General features: G+C 39.8%; 1 protein-coding gene across 1 annotated transcript in view; it reads left to right on the plus strand.

Annotated features, from left to right (window-relative positions):
- Window positions 1-18,482, plus strand: part of DOCK1 (dedicator of cytokinesis 1) — a 597,377-nt gene that overhangs the window by 58,213 nt on the left and 520,682 nt on the right. Inside the window, exons 13-19 of the mRNA XM_014587219.2 lie at window positions 1,348-1,403; window positions 5,114-5,210; window positions 8,057-8,205; window positions 12,781-12,916; window positions 14,069-14,226; window positions 15,364-15,445; window positions 15,872-16,007. Of these exons, the coding sequence (XP_014442705.1) occupies window positions 1,348-1,403; window positions 5,114-5,210; window positions 8,057-8,205; window positions 12,781-12,916; window positions 14,069-14,226; window positions 15,364-15,445; window positions 15,872-16,007 (814 nt within the window). The remainder of the gene's footprint in view (window positions 1-1,347; window positions 1,404-5,113; window positions 5,211-8,056; window positions 8,206-12,780; window positions 12,917-14,068; window positions 14,227-15,363; window positions 15,446-15,871; window positions 16,008-18,482) is intronic.

The raw sequence follows: 18,482 nt of genomic DNA on the forward strand, positions 1-18,482 counted from the left end.
ACTATTTCTTTTATGGTTTCATGATTATTGAGTGGGTTTACTGATATCGAGGGAGATCTTTTTGCCTGTGGATATGATCAGGGATAGGATTGATTGAATGTTTTGATTGTTTCCTTCTTCTGAGTGCATACCTTTTGGTATCTTGTGAAGATGCACAATAATATGTACCAGAAGACCCTCTTGGAATTAAGAGGTGTCTTGGATAATTGTGATCTGGCAGAGCAACCCAATGGGTCTCTTCTGTTCCCTGTGCTGCTCTGTTCCTTGTGACTCCCTCCCTCTGTGTGATAATTCTTCTTTCTAGGAAATCTCAGCAGTTTCCCGGGAGGCAGGAAGATCATAAATCAGCATTGCCTTTCAGACTCGTTCAGGCCTCTGCTGAGCCCCATGCCCTTCCTAAGCATTGTTAGTACTTTGGTTTCTGGATCTCCTATATCAATCTTTTGGAACCAGATGCCACAGAAACCCAGTCAGAAGCTCCTGTTCCCACAACAGGTATCTTGCCTCAGAGATGCCACTGAATGTATTTTGGCTGCATGCACTAAATCTCATGTAGGAAGTGGTAGCTAGCTTGTGTTTTCTGCCCAAGATCCATCCCTGTTGCTCCATGTCTTGTCTTTTCCAGGCTTGCCTCTGCTTTACTTCAGTAAGGGGGTTATCTCGCTTGCTAAACGTTCCTCTGACATGCCTCAGACTGTACCTGATTGTAAAGGTCCTGTTGAGTCTTGCTTGGGTGCTCTTTGTTGGGCTCCTGTATGCATTGCACTTTGGAGATGCAGAGCATCATATAATCTTAGATAGTGTGGTCCCGTTTCGCAGTCATGCAGATTGGGTGAAGTTCAGTTCATCTTTTTGTACCTCACCAAATGGCCCCTCTGTTTGGAGATTAATGAGATTAGGCTCCATGGGTTTAGGTAAGTGGTCAGTACACAATGATGATCAATGGTTTAAACCAACATTCAATGACAATTTGATCATTTTGAAGGGGGAAACTGATCATTATCAAAATGAGCTTTTTAGACATCAGTGGGCCTTTGATCTGTCTGTGTCCAGGTCAGCAGTGGAAATAAGTTGCACACTTACAGAAGATGAGTTGCCTGTGTTTTCACAGAATTTTTACACTGCAAACACGTTTTCTTCTAAGTTATTGGCAGATTCTGAAATATAAACTGAGTCGCTGCCTTTTATACTTCCGTTTTCTTTGCTATGTTGCGTATGAGGCTTAGCATAAAACTTATAAAATGAATAGTGATCCAATAACTCCTATTCCCACCTTTTTAGAGGCATTTGTTTGATTTGCAATCAGTATTCATATTAGTAATAAAAACTGTCTTTTCCTCCCCAAAGGGTATATTTCCTGCTTCATATATTCATCTTAAAGAAGCCATCGTTGAAGGAAAAGGGTGAGTCTGGGCTTGATGTTTAAATGAATTTCAATGCTTGTATTTGGCCTGACTGGTCTTTTGTATGATAGGGTAATATTAACCCATTAAGAAAATGGATGTGATTGACTAGGATGGGCCAGGAGTTTTGGGGAGAAAATAGGGATTTGTGATTGAGAGTTGACTTCATTTCATTAAAAAGCCTGAAGTAAGCTCTATAACTGGTCTTTCTCCTTAAAACTGAGATCTGTCCTAGAAAGCATTGGCCCTGGAGCTCTGCTTCCTCTTTCAGCTGCCATTTAGAAGAGACACTACAGCCTCCAAGCCTCAAGTCTATTTTTCTGGAAGACTTTGCAGGCTTTGGTACAAGTGGAGTTTAGGGTAAAGCAACAGTTGTTAAATTTGGACATGTATGAATTTACATTTTGTCTAATTGTGATGTATGTTTCCTAGAGGTCATAAAACTGATGTATAAGATCATTAAAAGGACATTTGTAGAACAGGAACCCATTAGACAGGAATGGCAAATGAGTAACCAGGTGTGAACTTGGAAGAAGGAACATTAAAATGTTTTCTTTTTTTGTCTCTGCTACATCTTCACACTCAGTTAAATATGTAAATTATAAAATTACTAATCATATGATTACTGCATAATGACATCTCTTTGGCTGATTACAAAATTGCCTTTCCAAGCACTATACTTTTAACATATGAAAAGAACTGTTCACGTTCTGTAGTTCCATGATGCATAATTAAAAGGAAGAAAATCATTTAGAGGCATGAATGGTGATGACCTGCAATGTGGTATTACTTTAGACAGATAAAGTATTTTATATACAAAATTTTAAGAGGAAGAAAAAGGAAGTTTTGAAACTTTTACCCTGTTGTGAAAATCACTGAATAAAGTATGCATTTAACATACTTTATATCCATATCAATCTTTATACATGTGTGATATGATTACTGTTTTTAAAAAGCACTTTGATGTACACAAGAGAATATATGTAAATATAATTCTGTAGCATAATAGTATAGTGAACAAGAGAATATCTTGATTTTTAGTTAAGTAGAGTCACACCTGCCAAGACAGGCAGACAAACACATTTGGTTCCTGTTACTGGTTTAAGGTACCCCTCTGTGGGTAAGTGAACACAGCGATGATGAAACAAATAGTTTAGAAACAATTTTTCTGCAGAGCTTTGGATTCCATGTGATTGTTTTCCATTCTCATTACTTGGCTCCAACCCTCTCCCTCACTACTCCTTCCCATACTGAGCTGTTCAACTCTGCTTCTTCTTGCGAAGAGCCTCCTGTCTTCAGACTTGACAGATGATCTTGTGCCATCCTTCATTCTTCCAGTTTCCTGTGAGCATCTACCTTCCTTCTGCTTCTGGCCCTTCCTCCTCCTGTCCAGTGCTTGTGTGGGTCACTCTTTCATTCTACCCCTGCCTCTTTTTTTGCTTTCCATGTTCATTATCCGATCTTTTTTTTTTTTTGGGGGGGGGAGAGATTTTCACTGTAGGGCGCATGCGCTCGCCAGACAGACAGAGAGAGACATAGAGACAGAAAGCGAGAAATCACCCCCCAGGGGGGATGGTCACGCCGCAATCCCTTCTCCTCCATTCTCCTCTCAGGATCTTGGGCACGCACGCACACGCGCCCGGCGTGAGTTTTAAGCCACCGGGTCCGGGACACGAACTGCGGTCGACTACGTGGGAGTCCAGCGACATAGCCATTACGCTAACTGCTGGTTCCCATTATCCAATCTTTTTTGCAGTCGCTCTCTTTTTAAGCTTGTTCTACCTCTGCCCACTACTCTCAGGCTGCTGTCCTGAGCCATCTCCTATTTTCTGTTGCTTTTCCCTTCTTACAGGGTCTCCATTGCTCCTGCACTGCTAGCTGGTCCCTATCTGTGGGGGTAATGCTCTGATTGAGCCCTCCAGCTCTGACTTGTCCCTCAACATCTTGTTTAGTTATGGAGCACCACATACCAAATGAGACTCACCACCATTGGCTGAGCATCTGTTATGTTCTATTCATTCTTTTATTCTACTTACTTTTTATTTTTTAATTGACCAATGAAAATTGTATAGTTTTGTGTCATACAACATAATGTTTTGAAGTATGTATTCATTCTGGGTTCCAGCAGTTGGCGTAATAGTTATGTTGCTGGACTCCCACATAGTCAACCATAGTTCAAGTCCCAGACTCGGTGGTTTCAAATGCATGCCAGGCGCGTGTGCATGCATGCCCAAAATCCCAAGAGGAGAATGAAGAAGAAGGGATTGCAGTGTGGCTATCCCCCCTGGGGGTGATTTCTTGCTTTCTGTCTTTCTATCTCTCTCTCTCTCTGATGAGCACATGTACCCTATAGCAAAATCTCTCTAAAATCTTTCAAAAAAATCTCTCTCTAAAAAAAAAAAAGAAAAAGAAATATGTATTCATTGTGGAAAGACTAAACCAAGTCAATTGACATGTACCTTACCTTACATATATCATTTGTTTGTTTCAAGAACACTTAAAATCTACTTCTTAGCAATTTTCATATGTACAGTATGTTGCGATTAATTTTAGTCACCATGTTGTACAACTTAGCTCTTGAACCTCTTCCTCCTATCTAACTGAAATTTTGTATCTTTTGACCAACATCTTCACCTCCATCTGATAATTAATTCTGGACCTTTTCACAGTGACTGGTATTCTTTTAGGAACTCCCATTTTCTCTCTTGCTTTTGAATGCCTTCTACTACCAAGCCATTAAGTCACTGAAGGCCTAAACTCTAATTGTGTGCCAAAAGTAGGGTCCCTTCTACAGGTATGGGCCCTGTTCAAATCATAGGTTGTAGGTGGAAACTATGAAGCATCCCTGGACATTCCATGCTGGCTAGACTCTTATCTTTTTTAGGGGGCATAAGACCTCCAGGAGTAGGTAGCCTAACTATACAAGCCACAGATTCAGTCTTTCACCCAATCCCGAATAGTTTGAATTTTATTCAACACAGTACCTGGCCTAGAGCATGTACCCAGGAAACAATGGCTGATGTGATAAAAACCCATGCATATATAGATAATGGGTTAAGAACGTGTCAAGGGTCAACTTTTCCTGAAAAGCTGAAATGTGTTAAGGGGCACATTTTCTTGTCCCTTGAAATTTTTCTCTCTACCCTAAGGTAGAGAGAAAATGGTGAGAAAGCAATCAGAGTTGAGATCAGATACAGTACTGATGGACATTTGAAAGCTGTAACAGCTCTCATATTTTGCCAAGGATAACTGCTTCATATATTATCATATGGTGAACTTTATGCATGCTGGAACTGTAAAAATAATCTTAACCCAAACCTACATTTTAGTGGCAAACTCACTGGTTGTAATTTATGGCGTCAGTAAGATAGATGGATATACGTATTATGAGTCTACCTCCACTTCTCAGACCTTGATGTTCTGAAGACTTTTAATGGGCCATTATTTGTCTCCTTTATCTTACCTTGACATACAAGGTATATCCAGCTTACATGTAGGAAAATGGATGAACATTCTCAAACTCTCTACAAATATTGCTTTTTATTCTTAAATGTGTACGTACTTACATGTATGAACATTCTTATTTGTATATTTTCTTTCCATTTGTTTAAATATTGAACTTAGTAGCCAAGATTTGAAATATGCCAGGTGCATCTCAGATTGGTTAACAAAGCCATGGACTCAGTTGCTTTTTCCTTTTTTTGTCCTAGACAACATGAAACGGTCATCCCAGGCGACCTCCCACTCATACAGGAAGTTACCACCACACTCCGAGAGTGGTCTGCCATCTGGAGGCAGCTCTATGTGGTGAGAAAACGGGATGTTAAATCAATGCTTCAAAATTGAGAATGGTCTTTGTGGACTTTCTGTGCCAATGGGATGCTTTCCTTTTCCCTGGGAACCTAAAAGCAGAACTCCTGGGGCAGGGTCTTAGGAAGAGAGCAGTATGGCCCATGGCATAAACCCATGTATGAATCCACCTTTGTGGGGCTGTGTGCCTTTTGGCCTGCTTTGTGTTGGGGTACAGCCACGCTGTATATCAAATAGGCTGTAAATAAGAGGGCTGTAAAAGAAAGGGCCACAAGATTTGCCTTTCTTTGTGGAAAGGAAAACATGGTTGCTTTAGCACTCGTGGAAGACAGGATTATGCATTCTGCATTGATGTCACATCATAGTTTATATTTTGACCATAAAAACTAAGACCTGTTTTTAAACAGTAATAGGTACTTATTTATAGGCAGCACAGTGATTACTATTTTATTTATTTATTTTTGGCCATTTTTTGACTGTCGGTAATGCTTATCATTTGTGGAAAAGTACATAGTCTTCCAGATTTAACTGTGTTTGTGACAGGAGAAGGGAAATACTTTATATTTTAGCATTGTATGCAGTTGTCCAGTTCTCCTGATCGAGGAAGAAGTCTTATTAATGCAAAGAGGTTGAAGCTCTGACATCTTCCATTTCCGATTCCCTCGGGGCATTTCTTTGCACATAAATTCATATTTGCAGAAGATTACCTTTTGTTAAGCCCGTATTTCTATTCAGAGTGTTGATTTCTCATATGCTAATGTTATTATCACCAAGCAAGGGCTCTGGAAGGAAGTCAGTACGTTAATTTCTTGGAAACATAGAAAACTTCCTAAAGTCCCACAGCTGCTCGTTGGGCAGGCTTGTTGTTTTTGATTATACAGTGGTTTTCCTATAAATGCATAGTAATAAGCAGTTGTGGTAATTGTTCATCAAACATACTCAAAAACCTAAAAGCGTAGTTAGCCATGAATGTTTTGTGTAAATCTGAGCAATTTTGTAGTCGGTGTTTCATGTTCAACTTTGCAATTTTTAAACAAAAATATGGCACTAAAACAAACAGGAATTGAGGCTAACATGTCAGTGGACACGACTTTAGCCATACAACCTCGGAATAGGCAAACTTAATGATCATCTTGTTTTCCTTTTACAAATCTTAAATTTGCCTCTGATAAACTTACATTGTTGGGATTGTGCAACTCTCAGGCAAAATGCATTTTTGGTTTTACTCTGTGGTTGTAGATGTTCAAAAAATATTAAGAATTGAAGCTATTTGATATGGCTTTAGGAAATGCATAGAGAGAATTGGTGAAGAGAAATGAGCATAATTGTATAGTACATTGTTAATTTTGACCATTCAGTTTTCATTAAAGAAAGTAAAATTAGTCTAACATAAAGAATAGCTCATGGGAAGTAAAATAACTTGTTAGGATGCTTTGTGACAGGTGGGTGGCAGGGATATTAGAAACTCTTAGAAAGAATGCCAGATACTGAAAATAGTAGGGTAAATAGTACAGCTATGTAGAGGCCAAGTTATTTTTAAAAAGCAGCAGTGACCACATCTTAAGTTTGGAAAACATTTTTAGAAAGTTTATTTCTTCTGGGAAGGAGAGACAGAGATACAGCACCCTAGAAGGGGTACTGACACCACAGTTCATCTCTAGAGGTAGCCAGCCTGTGGGCGCACGTGACTGGTGTACTCCGGGGAGTTTCCGATGTGAACCAGCAGCCTGCCTATGTGAGTCTGTTATAGAGTATTGGGTTTTACTGTTGTATCAGTGTCTGGCAGTCTGCATTTTAATTTTCTATCATATTAAGTTCCACCTAGATTTCTTCTCATGAGAAGAGCCACTAGATTTTTATTTATTTATTTTTTTGAGGGGCTAATTCCTGGCCCAGCTGACAGAAAGACCTAGGGAGTTCAGCTTCTTAGTGTTCTGAGAATGATTAAGGGTGCAGGGTATTCTGGAGACCATATGGAAATTGTAGGATTCAACTATTTGATCTCACAGTAATTCTTACAGAGATTTAAGAGTTACTTATCCATGGACCAAGTACTAGAAGTTCACGAGCAGGCTTCAAAGCTCAAAATTCAGGGGTCAACTATTTCTCTCTCTCTCTCTCTTTTTTTTAAAGTTTTTGTCATAGGGTGTGTACACTTGCCAGAAAGGAGAGAGACAGACAGTTTCAGAGAGAGGGCAAGTGAAAAGTCAGCACCCCCAGGGGTGGTGGATGGCCATGCTGTAGCCCCTTCTCCACTCTTCTCCTTTCGGGATTTTGGGCCTGCACACACATGTGGCTGACATGATTTTCAAACCACGGTGTCTGAGACTCAAACCATGGTCAGTCTTGAGGGAGTCCAGCACCTTAACCGCTATACTACCTGCTGATCCTTCAGAGGTCAACTTCTTGATTCGGTATAAGTACTGTGTAATGTTGAATGAAATTTCGGGGATTATGAATTACTTTCTATTCTTTCAATCTTTCAATATCTCATAGGTACTGAATTTTATAACATGTGTTCCAGTTTACTCTATAAGCACCTTTTAATTTGACAAGAACTAGATCCCACAGTATAGTGTATGAGCTACATGTGTATTTGAAGAAATACTCATTTTACATGATCTCCATAATGCTGTTTTATACCAGTAGCTTTGTGGTTGGCCTTTCTCCCTGTGTAGCAAGATAAATAGAGAGATTTTGCCAAGTATGTGGCTAATTATTAACTAAATCACATGATGTAGGACATATGCTCCATGTGTATTTGAAGAAATACCCCTCTATACAATCTCCACAGTGCTATTTTATACCCAAAACTTTACAATTGACTTCTTTTTCCGGTTTAGCAAGACAATAGGGAGATGTTTCGAAGTGTGCGGCATATGATCTACGACCTTATTGAGTGGCGATCTCAAATTCTTTCTGGAACTCTGCCACAGGATGAGCTCAAAGAACTGAAGAAGAAGGTCACAGCAAAAATTGATTATGGAAACAGGTTTGTTTATTTAAAAGATGATTTCATGCTTAAATTATCCAGTATAGTTACAACATCATAAGCATTGAGGAAATCAAAATTACATTTTATTATAAAACAAAATTTCTAGCATCAAAATAATGGCATGGTTTTCATTTTCAAAAGGATGAGGTATTTTCTATTGGATGCTAAAAATCTGGAGTGTTTTCAGTCGTTCAAGCAGTGCATTCTTTTCTTCATTCTTTAAGTGCTAAAATAAAGAAGCTGGAGGCTACTCCATAGTTTCACTGTTCTGGAGGGGACCCCATAGTGATTTCCCCCAATAAGGAGCTTTCTGCTCACAGTACTTACCTTTGGGTCCAGACATGGAAGCCCCTTGCCCAAGTAACAAGTAGCGTGTTTCTTTCCATGGTATCCAAGACCTGAGATTTGAAACAGGCATTAGTGGTCACTGTAAAACTTGTCCCCAGTTTAGACTTGCTAGATTTTATCAAACAGAATTACAGCCCATGTGAATTTGAAGTCATACAAGCAAAAAATAGTATTTTTGTGAAAGTATGTTTCTACCTATTGAAGAAAAAGGGATCCAACTAGCTCTGCTTGGGTGTTGTCAGCAGTGGTGTGCTCTCTCCCTTGTAGGGCCACACAGTCTAGCATTAGCAAGTGTTTTCTGATACTGAGAGAAAATGAGCTGCTCTGATCCTAATTCTGCCAGGCCCATAGCTAGAGAGCGGCCATGCCCTTTCCACCTGATAGCTATTCAGTTCATATAATGTCAGAGCTGTAAGAGGCTTAAAAATGATCTAGTCACATGGTTCCCGAATACTATTCTACATCAGAATCTCTTGTAGAGCTTTCAAAATACAAAACTAAGATCATTCTTCAAGATTCTAATTTCTAATGTCTGGGATGCTGGCTGAAATTCTTAGTTTTAAAAAAAGAGACTGTGAGAGACTGCAGGTTGGAAAACTTCTGATTTACTTGAATCCCCTCATTTTATATACTGGAATGTGGAGATCAGAGAGGAAGGGGTTGTCTCCAGTTATTCAGCTGAAAGGAGCCCTCGGTAAACTGAGGAATCTTTCTGTAAAATCAGAATTATTACATAATTTAGTTTTTTGGTAATTCATATTCTTAAGTGTGAAAAATTTCCGAAAGCAGTGTTATCAGCAAGATGTAGGTTTTGGATTATAAATGCTCTAGGAGTAGGTTTTTATTTTTGTTTGCCAGAAAGTCAGACATTTCTGGGTATGAGGTATTAGATATTTATGTCACAGTGAAACCCATTTTAAGACTACCTGTTCAACAAAGGAAACTTTGGAGTTTTTATTTTATTTTCTGTCGGAGTATCATGTTTTGAAAGTATGTTCAGAGTCCACCTGTCTAATTTGGCTGCAGGAAGCTACCAAAGTACATTATATGATGGAACAATCTAGTTAAGAAAGGAAGTGTTTTCAAACATTATTTACTAATTTAATAGGAAATGCAATCCTGGAAAAGACAGTTTTTTTTGCTGAAGGATCTCTAAGCTATGCCATAGTTTCTCTAAAGTCTAATGCTCTGTTCATATCTTCCTTAGTCCTACTTTCAGAAAACAAAATTGTACCAAGTCAAATCACAGTGTTGAACATTTGTTTTTAAGATGGATGAATTTAAGAAGTAAAAGGTGTTTTGTGGGACTAGCAGCTAGCGTAATGACTGTGTTGCTATGCTCCCATGTAGTCGACTGCGGTTTAGATCCCAGACCTGGTAGCTTAAACTCACGCCGGGCGTGTATGCGTGCGTTCCCAGGATCCTGAGAGGAGAATAGAGAAGAGATTGCTGCATGGCTATCCCCTCTGGGGGGGTGATTTTTCGCTTTCTGTCTCTTTGTCTCTCTCTCTCTCTTTCTGGAGAGCGCATGTGCCCTATAACAAAAACTTCTCAAAAAAAAAAAAAAAAAAGAAGGGGTTTTCTGCCTTCTTCATTATTTAGTGCTCTTCCCCCACCTCCCTTTAAGGAGGGAGTTCTAGGAGCCATTTGAGAATGTGATAAAGGTTATGGATCATCTTTCTAGAAAAATACATATACGTAATGCACACACATGGACACAGATACACACACATACAATTTTGCATGTAATTGGAGGAGGGGGCCCCACCTCACCATTCTCATCAATGCAATAGGCTTCCATGGAATTAACCTTTAATGGCATTAGGTTACCTTGCTGTGAGAAGTTGCACTTTCATAGAGGAAGCTTACTCAGGATTCAGAACCTGCTGGGCACTGGTTGCTAAGGATAGAAATTTTGGAATGACAGGCTACTTTGCATGACAGTTTACATGTGACGTTTTGGAAAGAACATGGGTCTGCCATGAGAAAGTTCTGATACAGAGTCTGGGTTCTTCTAGATGTTTGCTCTTGAGCAAGATAAATGATTTATCTGAGCTTAGGTTTCCTCTTTAATGAAATGAGACTATCACTCTTGGTTGTACTGAGGTGATTCCATGGCAGGATGCACACAGCAAGCTGATGTAGGTGTTCTTTGAGGGATCCTAATTCCATGTGGCCTGCAGAACCTATTGGTTGGGCCTCCTAAAGCAGGTGCTTTGTAGCTTCGCCTGTACCAGCACTGGCTCTGCTGCCCATCCCCACTCAGAGTCCCCCACTCAACCACTGAACCTTCTACTGAATTTGGCTTTCCTTTGTCAGTATTGACCCCACCCATACATTATTGAACCCTACCCATGGCAGTACAGATCCCACCCACCAGCACTGGCTCCACCCACATAGTACTGAATGGCCAGGACAGCACTGACTCCTAAGAGCAGGTTCAGGGCTGGGATAAGTAGTAATATTTTTGGGGGAGGTGACTGGGGGAGTGGTTTGCTTCATTAGTGAAACGTGTCATAAAGACAGCTAATGAAACCTTAAAAGGTCCCCCTCCCCCGCCAAATATCTTTTTGTCCCTCTTGCAACTACTTATCTGTTTTCCTGTTGCACAAAAAGCACCTGACCATTTGTTTAAAGTCTGTTTACCCTCATGCTGCTGATAGCCTTTCCTGTTTTACCTTCAGAAGAATTTGCTCAATTGGTATTAAAAGGAAAAATTAGGTTTTTGTAATTGCCTTCCAACTAGTGCGTGCTAAAAATGAAACATGTTTGAACTCTTATCAGACTCCTATCCGGCTTCAAGGTGTGTGACCTTGAGAGAAGAGAAGTCTGAGGTTAATTTATCTGAACTGAGTGTTTATGAACAATTCTACTTTCCTCTTAAATTTGTATTTGTCAAAGATGTTTTGTAATTGAAATTTATCACTCTTTTAAAAAAGACTCTCCTTTGTCATATAATAAAAAAGTAAAATTAGTCTGCTTCCATAGACACTTGTTATTAACAGGAATACAATTCCAACCGCAAGGTATAGTTAATTTCCTGCCTTAGAAACACATGTCTTATTAAAAAGAAAATCAAAGCACAACATCATAGCACATTTCTTGATTTCTTTTGTTCTACAGTTGCTTTTGTTTATTCTTTAAAATAAAAACTGGCATAAGAATCACCTGAAAATTTTGTTGGATTTGAAGAACCAGAGAGAATGTTGCCCAAAAATATTTCTAACTATAGACTGGACAGATTTATTAGCCAGATGTTGCTTGTGTTATAAGTTGGCTACTGCATTTAGCCATCTGGCCAGGAAGTTGCTTAACGTTACTGTGGATAATGTCCATATGTTTGGTGTTCAAACACAATGGAGCATCTTCTTTGAAAATCCTTGTTTGTCATAAGCTAGGAGTTAGAACTGACTCTGGGTAGAAGGAAAACGTATGGTGGACCCTACCAGAGATAGCAGTGAATAAATGGGGTGTTGGGTATGTCTCTGCTCTAATCCCTCCCCAAAAGACGATGTCATACTTGCCAACTATATGTGTTTGGACATATAGCTGTGACTACATATTTGTTTTAATATGTATATATACCTGTATATATGGTGTTCTTTAAACTGTCCATACTCCATATAATAATTAGTAATGCCCATGTCACTAGAACTTTGTAGATCTATACAATTTCTCATTGTAAGACCAAGTTATTACTGCAATGGAAGTAAAAGTTTAGGATAAAAATTTTTACAATTCTCTCAAGGTGAGGTGAGATATTTTGAGCTAAAGAAGAGAGACCTCACAGGATTATGTTCACTGATATTTGTGGGTGAGCCCAACTTTCTTGTTTTCTTTAAGAGAGATTTTTGCTATTGGGTACGTGTGCTTGCCAGAGAGAGAGACAGAGGGAGACAGAGGGAGACAGAGACAGAGACAGAAAGCAAGAAATCATCGACCAGGGGGATGGTCATACTGCAATCCCTTCTCTTTCATTCTTCTCTTGGGGTTTTAGGCACACACGCATACATGCCTGGCATGAGTTTTAAGTCACCAGGTCTGGGATTTGACCCACTGTCAACTATATGGGAGTCCAGCAACACAACCATTGTGTCATCTGCAGGTCCCTGAGCCCAACTTTTTCTGATAGCTTTGTTTGGTTAGTTGCTGGGGCTGAAGTTGTAGTAGAAAATCAAATCCCATGGTTTGTGTCCATGAAGTTTTGGATTCTTGTTGTTCTAGAATTCTGGATTTGGATCTGGTGGTTAGAGATGAAGACGGCAACATTTTGGATCCGGAACTAACTAGCACAATCAGTCTCTTCAGAGCTCATGAAATAGCTTCTAAACAAGTGGAGGAAAGATTACAAGAAGAAAAAGTAAGTTTAACTCTCTGTAATGTGTCGTTTGCATTTGGAGTACATTTTCTTAGTACCAGTTTTCAACATTAGTAAAATATCAGTGAAGCCTAGAATTTGCACTGAAAAAGGGCTTGAAGAGGAGGAACTGCACAATGTGTTTCATGCAGTGATAAATGAAATGGAGCTCACTGGCCAAACATGTTACAGTGACATGAAAGGATTTCTCCCCTCCAGGAGGCATCTACAGAATCTGAATGACGTTTACCTTGTACTCACATCTGTTAAATGCAAACAATGCTTGATTCTGCATTTCCTCTCTGGTAGTGGTAGGAGGATGACATGTTCTAAGCTTGATGAGCACGAAGAGCACATGTCTTACTGAATTTTTGCATCTTCTGTGCTTTTTACTGGTATCATAAATTGAGCTACGTGTCAATTCAGCAGGTATTTATTAAGCTTCTATGTGTTAGGTACTGAGGACATAATGAAAAATGAGCTAGAGATGTCCTTAGAGAATTTAGTCTAGTGAGAGAACCAGAAATTAAACAAGTAGCCACACATATAATCACCTTTCTGATCATTGATCGGGCACCTAAAAGTTCTTTATCTCTGAAAATGATGAGTATAAATTGTTATAGAGCTGTGACCATTGCCCAGGGTGCTGTTTTCTGGTTGGGTGGATGCATGTTTTTTCTCTTTTTCTTTTTTTTTTTTTATTTATTTATTTATTTATTTATTTTTTTGAGAGGTTTTCGCTTATAGGGCGTGTGTGCTCACCAGACAGACAGAGAGAGACACAGAGACAGAAAGCGAGAAATCACCCCCCAGAGGGGATGGTCACGCCACAATCCCTTCTCCTCCCTTCTCCTCTCGGGATCTTGGGCACGCATGCACACGCGCTCAGTGTGAGTTTTAAGCCACCGGGTCCGGGACGCGAACCGCGGTTGACTACATGGGAGTCCAGTGACATAACCATTATGCTAACTGCTGGTTCCCAAGGGTGGATGCATGTTTTGAGAACATAGAGCAAGGAAGAGGAAGTAACTGCCTAAATGGCTTTGTTGTATTATGCCGACTAGCTGTGTACTTTCTTCTGTGTGGTATTTAAAAAAGCAAAGGTTAGGAATAGGCATTGCTAATGTTGGCTTCGTACTTTCTTTCAATTTACAGTCTCAAAAACAGAACATAGATATTAACAGACAAGCTAAGTTTGCTGCCACCCCTTCTCTGGCCTTGTTCGTCAACCTCAAAAATGTGGTTTGTAAAATAGGAGAGGACGCTGAAGTACTCATGTCTCTTTATGATCCTTTGGAGTCCAAATTCATCAGGTAGGTGACTATTCTTGCTGGCTTTCCTCTTTGGTTACCATTAGGAAAATGACGTTATGTCTTGCTCTTTCTGAGAGTCTTTGGGATGATCTGCTGCCAGACCACCCCCTAGACAGCTGTGCCAAATGTTCTTTCAGGACAGTGATGGTAACTAGGGTGGGTTCTGGGATAGGCTAAACCTTCCTACCTGTATATTGCTATGTGCTTGTGGAGTGACAGTGATCTCAGGTACACTCTAATATTTTAAGGGTGCATAGGAAGATGGAAGTAATACTTTATTTCCTATGTTTTATTTGATGGATTTTTTTTACTAGACGTACTAAATATCACTTTTCCCCCCTCAGTCTTATCTTTTTAAATTTTGGGTCTCTGAATTTAATTTCTGCGAACTTTACCTTGTTGCTGTTTCTTCAAGTTGACTGGCTTGAATGGAATGAAGTGTCTTTAACAGTGCCTGCCACATGCATACTCTTGGTTAGTGTTTGTTGAGTGGAAACATTATAAATCCAGTATTTACCATTCCTATAATTTTTATTGTGCTTATCTCTCAGTTATCGCTTGGCTCAGTAAGACTTTCTCTTTGTCTAGATGGGAAAATTATAGTTCAAGTGTATGTGAAATGTGTGTGTATGTGTGTGTCTATATTAAAACTCTAATGTCTTCATTTGTGTTTTTTAAAATTTAAAGACTTTGTATGTTTAAATAGAAGAAAATGGTGAATTTTGTTTTCTGTTATATAAGACCTATTTCCTCTTGCCTTAGGGTAGACTCTATTTTATGATAGATTTGATTCGTTATAGGCTCTGAAATAAATATGCTTTTGGGTTAATTTTATTTTATAGTCATTTGAAATGACCAGATAGACTTTTAAAATAATAAACTTTGAAATGCCATTTGCAAATAGTTTTATTGCAATTATAACCAATGACGTGCACACTTAAAACCTCCCAAGGCTTTTGTGCAGTATATGTTAATTAATGAGTGGCTCTGTTTGATAGTGTTGATATTTATAAACTCCTAGTTGTCTGTATAATGGGCCTCTGTGGTATTAATTATAAGGCAATGTGGATGTACATTTTGAACCTTATTATATTTGGAACATTAATTTACTTTTATTTCTTTTTTTTTTTTTTCAAGTGAAAACTACCTGGTTCGCTGGTCAAGTTCAGGATTGCCTAAAGATATAGACAGATTACATAATTTGCGAGCGGTTTTTACTGTAAGTGCATCTAAAGACAAACGTTGAGTTGAGTTGCTTACCATTCCAATGACTATTTTTAGTGACTTTCCTCTGACTCCTTACTGCACCAGCTCATGGGTCCTTGGGATGCCTGTAATATAAGTTAATTTACCATTAATAGAGTGCCTTCCCAGAAATAGTCTGCGTTTCCAGCTACCCTTATAATCACTGTGACAAAGATTTACTCCATTACCGGACCACGTCTCTTAAACTTCTATCATAAGTTCACTTAACGTTAATTGACTATTGTTATCCAATTCCTTTTTGTCATGTGAATAACTGATTAAAATGCTAAAACCTGGGTCTGAGAAGAGAGTCTCAATCTATCTTTTTACTGTCCTTTTCAGCTGAAGTTGGATTGAATAATGGTTCTTCAAAATAATTTATGGAAATTAATATTTCTAGGACCTCGGAAGCAAAGACCTGAAAAGGGAGAAAATCAGTTTTGTCTGTCAGATTGTTCGAGTGGGTCGTATGGAGCTGAGGGACAACAACACAAGGAAACTGACCTCAGGGTTGCGGCGACCTTTTGGAGTGGCCGGTAATCCATTTCTCTCTTTTTCCTTAAGAGTTTCAGATCATCACATTCACTTTGAATAAGAGCTATTGTTGAATATTGGACAGTGGGTAGCTTTGATTTATAAGCTTTCTGTCAGAGAAGAAAAAAAAGCTATTAGTTCTTTTTTGGGTGGCTTCAAGTCAACCTGCAAAGTTTAGGATGCTTCGGTCCACAGGCTGCGGATGTTTATCATGCATTTGGTTTAAAAGTGGATCACGTCTTTTTCTGGGAGAGACCTTGACCCATGTTCACAGTCTGTAGGGAAGCTTATCAGTGGAGGTTTTCAGACTTTCTGGGCTTAGTGACTGATTTAGGAATGACTTGCACAGAATGGGCAAAGTGATAAAGAGATGGGCGGTGAACAAGCCATGAAGAGGGACATAGCTTACGATAGGCGATTTTTATTCTCTAGTGTTTGGGCTCTGTTATTTTTGTTGACAGCACAAAAGAAGAGTGAGAGAGGCTGGTTTATCTCTCTTGATGAGAGATAAAAGTTATCTCCAGGAAGTTCTAATTAGCTGACCTCTTTCAAGGTCAGTCTCATTTTTCATAATTTTAGGAAAAGTTTTCTCTCACTATTTTGTGGTTGCAGTCAACCTCATTACCCACCCCTCAGATATTTATTCTTATCCTTTTGTGATTCTTAGGAGTTATATGACTGAATGTGGGAAAAGTTCTTGATTTCTGATTACATGCTTGGATTTCTTATATTGAATGTGGGAAAAGTTCTTGATTTCCAATAATACATAGTTTGCTTTTTGGGGGTGGGGGTGGGGAGGTTTTTGCTATAGGGCGCATGCGCTCGCCAGAAAGACAGAGAGAAACAGAGAGACAGAAAGCGAGGAATCACCCCCCAGGGCGGCTGGCCACACCACAATCCCTTCTCCTACATTCTCCTCTTGGGATCTTGGGCATGCATCCACATGCGCCTGGTGTGAGTTTAAGCCCCCGGGTCCGGGACTCGAACTGTAGTCGACTACATGGGAGTCCAACAGCATAGCCATTATACTAACTGCTGGTCCCTATAGTTTGCTTTCTTATATGAAGAGCTCTAGATGTTATTCTTTATTTTGCCTACTAGGAAGCTCTGAACTTAGGTTTATATGTGCCATGTGTGGTATGTATGTGATTTTTTTTTTTTTTAGACAGAGTTTCTTGATATACTGTGCCACAGGCTACAGATGCTTGCCCCAGTACCTGGCTTTTAAAGGTGGACTAGTGAGTTGGAGAAACAAACCATTTTTCCTCTCTTCTCTCTCAGCACAGATTGCTTCTCTGAGGTCAAAGTGTGTGGAGATTTCTCCCCACCAACAAGAAGGCAGGCAGTTCTGCAAAGAATACCAGCTGAGTGTTCTCTACTCCAATTCAATTTTGTCAGATCCCACAGGTTGAGGATCAGGATCCCCTAAGATTCCCCGCTCCCCTCCACCCCCACCCCACTTCAGACAAGTCTCCAGTGTGGGCCTCCAACTTCTGGTTGACTGGCTACAAGTTGACATTCTCAAACCCCCTCTACTCCTTGGGTTTAATTAATCTGCTATAGCAGCTCACAGAACCCATAGAAACACAGTTACTGGTTTATTGTCAAGGATATTTTAAAGGCTACGAATTGCTGGATGAAGAGATGCATTTGGTGAGGTCTCAAAGGGTCTGAAGCACAGAAGCCTCTGTCCCCTGGAGTGGGGGCGTGTCACTCTCTCAGCACATGAGAGGGTTTCTTGTTCACCTCCTGCAAGCCTCCATGTATTCAGCTGTCCAGAAGTTCCTCAAAACTTGTCTTTTGAGTTTTTATGGAGACTTCATTGCATAGACCAGAAATGCTAATCCACTGGGTGGGAAACCCAGCAAGGCCTGTCTGTTCAGATTCTTGGCCTCTGTGGGTGTTCCTTCCTTCTCCTGGGTATGCAACAGTACCCTTCTGGAATATGGGCCTTAAAGGCAGGTGAAGATAAAAATTTCTGAGACCTGCCTTGGGGCAGATGAAAGGAGGGCAGGAGAGGATCACACTGTCTTTTACTTCTCTCAGTCTGAAGCTGCTTCAGGAACCAAGGGCAAAAGGACAAATATTTACAAGCCAGGAACCGTAGGTGAATAAATGAATGAATGAATGAATATGTATATATTTATTTAGAACATATGTGTATATTGTCATAATACTATAGCTGGCAATCAAACCTTGACCAACCTTGACCTCCCATGTGGCGAGCAGTGTTCAGTGCATGACACTGTGCCTGAGCCAGAACTAATCGCCTCCCCCTTTTATCCTTGCTAGGATACGTGCTTGTCAGAGAGAGACAAAGAGACAAAGAGAGGGAAAGGAGAAAGCACCCTCTCCCCCCATAGGGCATAGTGATACTGTAATCCTTTCTTCTCTAGCTTTCCCTTCTTTCAGGATTTTGGGCATGCACACACATGTGCCCACTATGTTTCTCAAGCCAGTGTGTCTTGGACTCTTAA

The sequence above is a fragment of the Tupaia chinensis genome, unplaced genomic scaffold (genome assembly GCF_000334495.1).
Source record: "Tupaia chinensis unplaced genomic scaffold, TupChi_1.0 Scaffold000197_1, whole genome shotgun sequence".
Taxonomy (NCBI): Eukaryota; Metazoa; Chordata; class Mammalia; order Scandentia; family Tupaiidae; genus Tupaia; species Tupaia belangeri.